Here is a 6,000-nt window from a genome sequence, read left to right as displayed (position 1 = left end):
AGGGACCCGGCTACCCATCACAAAACAACGCGAGAAACCCCAAACCTTTCATTTTTCATCTTTTTTTTTCTCTCTTTTTTTTGAAAGCCCAACACTCTTCAGCTTATTGAGTTTCATTGTGGAGGCTAAAATGTGTTTATTTATTTATTTTTCTATTATGCCTCTCACCTTCTGCACCCCTCCCCCTCCCGGTGGGGGCTCCTTGCACGGAATGCTACTTTTGTTTCCATTCATGGACATTGGCACTTTGCTTGAGTTTATTTGTGTAGCTGTATCAGAAGGCAGCTGTAAAGGTTTATACAGAGATCAGCACATATTAGAAAATCACTTGCTCTGAAAAGGTAACGTATTTCTTGTAAGAGAATTCATACAAGAAATTTTATTTTACTCCTGGGCAATTTTTCCTCACACAGAGTATAAGTGATTTGCTTCATTTCACATACACACTTCATTTCACACAGAACACACACGAACACACACACACACAGATAAATAGATAGATAGATAGATAGATAGATAGATAATATAATAATATGATCTCTACTATTCTCGCCCCTTACCATTACTACCATTTTAAACTGTATAAACTGTATACTAGTATTATGGAGAAGGAGCTAAGCTTGCCACATGAAAGCTGCAGGATTGACCTCTATTTGGGGCAATGATGTTGCACCCTTAAGCAAGCTACTTTACCATGAATGGCTTAATAAATATACAGATGTATAAATAGATAATGATGTGCATAGTGAGAAGGCATTATATCCTGATGTGAGAATGAAAAGGGTGTTTGCTAAATAATTACCGTTATACTACTGCTGCTACTACAACAACAACAACTACTACTACTACTACTACTACTAATAATAATAATAATAATAATAATAATAATAATAATAGCCATTATTTAGAAGAAGAGAGTGCAATGCTTTGTAACTGTAAATTTGAAAACAAATCTAACACATCTCTGTCTGTGCCAATGCATCTTTGTCAGACCCGGATTTAAGCATTTGATCTAAATGGCTAGAGATGGATATCTGTTCCTATCTCCTCTGAAACAAATGCACTTGGCGCACAACTGGAAAATTCAAATGGTCGTGCAACAGCAGTACCTGAGACACAAATGGAATTAAGTCAGTTCAGCGTTGACATTTTATGCAAAAAGGAAGCCTTGCTCTGCTTACGTTTTCTAACAGCCTATTAGAGTGACCACTTCATACTACAAATTCTGCAGCGATTATGCTGTATTCTTTAAAGCTTGTGGTTTTGTGGTGATAACTAAATCCCCAGCACGTATTCTTGAAGTGATCGGAGGTGACATCAGAGTCTGCAGGCAAAAGGTTAGAATACAGCTAGTCATGTGACACAGTAAACCTACAACCTCAGCCCTGAGGAGACAAACAATTTCACCAAGGGGGAGAGACTGCAGCAAATATCCTAGCAACACATTGCTTTTCAATTAAGAGATAAAGCTCGTTACATGTAGACCCAGATCATTACCTCTGAAATGGTTAATGAGTTAAAATCTATTTAGATTAATGTAGCAGTTAAATCAAAGCTATGCTGGCTGAAGTACAGCTAGGCAGGTCTTTCACATAACAGCAGTCATCTGTCTACTAATCTGTGCAGTCATGTATGCATTGTATTCTGCATGTTTGCAAATATAGTGTTCAATCCAAACTGTATTTAATTTTAAGATTAATATCATCGATTGTGTTGCAAGGACTTCTCAAAGTGCCAGTATTGTCTGACCACGCTAAAGATCCTGTGCTGGGTTTTCTGGGTTTTTGATTCAGGCTGGAAACAATATGCTCTGTGTTCAGCACTATGTGACAATATCCTTTGTATAATGCACTCTAACAAATAAAATTTGACTGATTGATTCATTCATTAATGGATTTGTGACATAATTTGAGTTTACCCGGAACATTTTGTATATGCAATTCACATTGTTATAGAATGAAATATGATTTGTTTTCCCCTTACTAGTGTTTGTTGTTTTGAGAAACAATGTTTTCGTGAAACAATTAGAAAAAAAATGATTACCCTCAGGCGTTCTGCAAAGAGCCTCAATGAACATCCTCAATTTTGTGCCCCATTCCATCAAAGCAGATCAAACCATCAAATATTAATGGCTGGAGAGTGACCTGTCACATTTTGTAAAATTATACAGCCACAATAATTTATCTGAAACATGACAATTCATGTTCTTATGGCCAGATTGTAATTTTCTGATTTTTCTAAATAGTGAAGTGGTTGCCTTAAGGAAGAAATAAAAACAACATTTTGTTTGACATGGTGTCTGGGCCTTCAGCTTGTGGACATCAACAGACACATGTCTGATCGGATGTATTATGTATCTCTTAACACTTTGGTGAAATATTTAGGAGGATACCATCATGTCTTTTTGCAGTCTTTTTTACTGTTGTCTCTCAGCTAAATTAACAAATTAACTGATCAATAACTAAAGTAACACAAAGAGCTACTGTAAAAAAAAAAAAAAAACATTTGAAAATGTGATTTATAGACCGTGTTCATTTTAGCCTCTGCCGCCTAATTATTCACAGAGGAGACAAGGTTTTATAAAGGTTACGAGAGAGGGGAAAACAATCGTGAGATTCGTGTGTGCCTGGATGATGTGTTGACGTGCTGTAGCAGGAGAGCCGAGCTGCAGCTGGGCAGAGTAATTCACAATGTCCTGCATGCTGACACAAGGACAAACGGCACAAAGCAACAGCGTCCACATCTGCACGAGGAGACCATGGACACGGCTATAACCTGGACAGGCACAGTGGATATATTCTTAATGACCTCCGGTCCACTGAAAGTCTGTCAGGAGCCAGCACTGGGCCAGAGACGGAGACTCTGCAAGGTGTCACAGTGCTGTCGCTTATGGGCAGAATGATCCCAACGATGACGGTCCGCGGTTGATTCACTGGCTTGGCAACCCAATGCGAGATTAATAGCCTCTGTGATTACATCCACAGTGAGCGCGGTTTCTCCAAAAAAAAAAGTGAATCCCCCAACCCATTTTATCGCATGACAAAGCAAACAGTCAAAAAAGACGAGAGAGGGGGAAAAAAATCCCTGCCATGATTTCGCAGATATTAGCGGTGATTGAATCGATGCGGTAATTATTAGGCCTACCTTTGGAATGCGGGAGCCATTATTTGTTTGACTGGCCACGTGGTTAAGCGTGGGATGCCTTTGGGTTTGGAATTCTTTGGAGAGCAGCACATCTGCGGGAATCAGCGCTGCGGTCTGCAGGGAGTGCTCTGGGCCAAATCAATGCATCATCCCAAGGTCCTACCTCATGAATTTGTGGAGGCTTTCGGAGACCGCGAGTGCCAACTTCCAGATCGCGTGTCACAATGAGAATCCGTCCGTTCTCCCTGCAGACTGAAAACAAACAAAAGAATAATACTACTGAATAACAAAAGAATAAAAATTGGTATAAGAAAACCTGGTTATTGTTCTTAAATGTATATATTTCCAGACGAAATATGTTTGAATACATTAATTATGATCCTTTTTCCAAAAATTTGTAGCTTTCATTTACATGCTTTAATTATGTAATATAAATGACAATGGAGTTTATTTGACAGTCATATCATCTTTGATGTCTTGTTCAAATCATGTCTCCCCACTGATCCTCTAATAGCGTACTATCTGGGACATTTCCACACTAATTAGGACTGGAATTATTAATTCTGCGCTTGTTCTATAATTATCGCTGGGATATACACTGTTCTGTCATAAAGCAGTGTGTGTGTGGGTGTGTGGCATACAAACATGGCCAGAATGTACGCACACACACGCGCGCGCGCGTACACACTTATTGTGTACACAAATAATACACAATTTTAGTCAATGTAAATGTGTATCCATGGAAACCACTACAAGTGAAGGCTTGGTCAGCAATGGATGAACATTTTTGGATTTGGGTATTGTCTTTGTCATTTAACTAAATACTTGGAATGTTTACAAAGTAATTATTTTATCTATGAAAGCAGCGGAGTCACAAACTGTGGAGCCACTAAATGTAGACAATTCATTCGTAAGCAGGAAAAAAAAATGGTCAATTTCACACTGTATTTCCTACAGCTGGATTTCAATTCAACGCTCCTCCCTTAATGGGGGTGGGGGGCGACGACGTCCACCGGGGATTCCGACTGGAAATATGTGGAATTTCTAGGTGGACTGTAACTGAAATCGCATGCTAATGGTCAAAGTCTACTGATACGGCAGGGGCAAGTTGTTTTTACCAAGTATGCATACCTTGCTATCTTTTACTATGATATGCAGTATACAGCTGGCTAACTGCCTATTTTGATGTGAGAATACTCACACAGAGACTGATTTTTAAAAATGTGCATATATTCTATTACAGCAAATAGTTCTCGGTACCAAATAATGTCCAAAAGTTGTAACGTGAAATTCACTTCAATTGATCTGTTTTCCTTTGTAACACAACACACGAATGTTTCTTTTTTTAGAGACTACCAATAGCAATACAACGAGGATAGTTTCACATAAACGCCAACGCGAAATGACAACAACTTGAGAAAAAAATAATTTGAATTTGGCTCCATGGCCAGCGCGCATGCGCAATACGAGGCATGCTGGCTTCTCCAGAGCAGCTGTTTTGGGTTTGAAATTCCAACATGGCAGAAGCTGTGGTCAGTCTTCCCTTCACTAACTTGGAATGGTTTCAAATCGTAAGCATCCTCGCATAACCCGAACACTCATTCATCAGCACATACATCGGATCGATGCTACTCTAATCTTAAGGCTGTCCTGCCACACATACAGGTAAGACTGTACGTGACTATGCCCGTCGAGATATAAGCAATAACGAAAAAAATACCGAAGCTGTGCCACGTTAGAGCGACAGCTTTATGATTTAACATACCCTCGTTTATTTGCACACAGCATTCAGCGCAGAAAATCCCAGTGCACGTGTGCGAGTCTAAAATGTGCAGTATATTAAATCAGTTCGAGTTTAATATTACACGTTATTGTGATTTTTTTTGTCGGATATGGTTAGGAAAAGACCACATGCGTATTTCCTTCAGAATGCCAGTGTTTGGTGTTTATTGAGAAAGTGGGGAGAATGGGGTGGGGTTTAAATTGTTTCAAAGTAACTTTTCAGCGATGAGAAGTTCATGTATGTATCATTGTTTGGGGGGGGAAAAGTTATGGTGATCACTGCGGGCATAAAGCCGAGAAATAGATACAGTGTCATTGGTGTTGTGGGGGCAACTGCAGGCATATCATCTATTTTTAAAGTAGAGGGGGTCTGCGTGGTGGGTGTATCGTTTCCTTGAAAAGCTTCCTATCGAAAAATGCGAGTTTTAATGTCACCTACAATCTTCCGATCATCATGTTTCTCCACCCTATTGGTGGTATCAACGGGAGCGCGTAACACTTGGACTTGTATTCGTGGTCATGTGTTTTTTTTCATGTGTTCCTTCTGTCTTCACTTGTTATCCAAGTGAGCTTTTGTTGGTGTCGCTTTCCCCGTAATTATATGCATGTAGGCTAAATGAATACCTGACGAAAAGGGCCCACGCTTCAAGGCAGTGAAATCTGAGAGTTGAGAAGAGAAAATGACTCTAATGAAAAGCAACCTTTGGAATTCCTCCTTGTGAAAATTCCGATTCAGCTTTTTCCCCCTTTTTTCCTGTTATCGCTGCAAGAAATGATCAGTTGCACCACTGTTAATGGTACGTCAATTTTGTGATCTACTTCACTCGCACGTTATCAGATATACATATAAAATAATAATAAGTTGGAATGCTGTTTGGCTAGGGTATTTGGGGTTTTTGTATGTCTTGTAAATATTGAATGTTTGACGTATGTTTCTTGATTTACTTCTAACTTTAAAATCTGGATTGTTTGTGTTGCATTTCAGAATGTAAACATAGGATATATAATCTTAGTATGCAAAATAATAATAATAATAATTATAACGTATTTCCGATTTTTTAGTATTATAATATA

The 6,000-nt window shown here is 38.9% G+C and overlaps 1 protein-coding gene across 2 annotated transcripts in view; it reads left to right on the top strand.

The window, feature by feature from the left end:
- The first annotated feature begins 4,656 nt into the window (after positions 1-4,656).
- Positions 4,657-6,000, top strand: part of LOC118786150 (fidgetin-like) — a 43,176-nt gene continuing 41,832 nt past the window's right edge. Inside the window, exon 1 of one of the 2 annotated variants that reach the window (XM_036541219.1) lies at positions 4,657-4,809. Coding sequence is in view for 1 of the 2 variants with exons in the window: in XM_036541218.1 (XP_036397111.1) it covers positions 5,699-5,723 (25 nt within the window). In the remaining variant the exon portion in view is untranslated. Of the gene's footprint in view, positions 4,810-5,676; positions 5,724-6,000 lie in introns of those variants that run through there. The other variant, XM_036541218.1, reaches the window with a different exon arrangement.

The sequence above is a fragment of the Megalops cyprinoides genome, chromosome 11 (genome assembly GCF_013368585.1).
Source record: "Megalops cyprinoides isolate fMegCyp1 chromosome 11, fMegCyp1.pri, whole genome shotgun sequence".
Classification (NCBI taxonomy): Eukaryota; Metazoa; Chordata; class Actinopteri; order Elopiformes; family Megalopidae; genus Megalops; species Megalops cyprinoides.
Note: the sequence above shows the minus strand (reverse complement) of the source record. Positions and strands in the feature narration are given on the sequence as shown.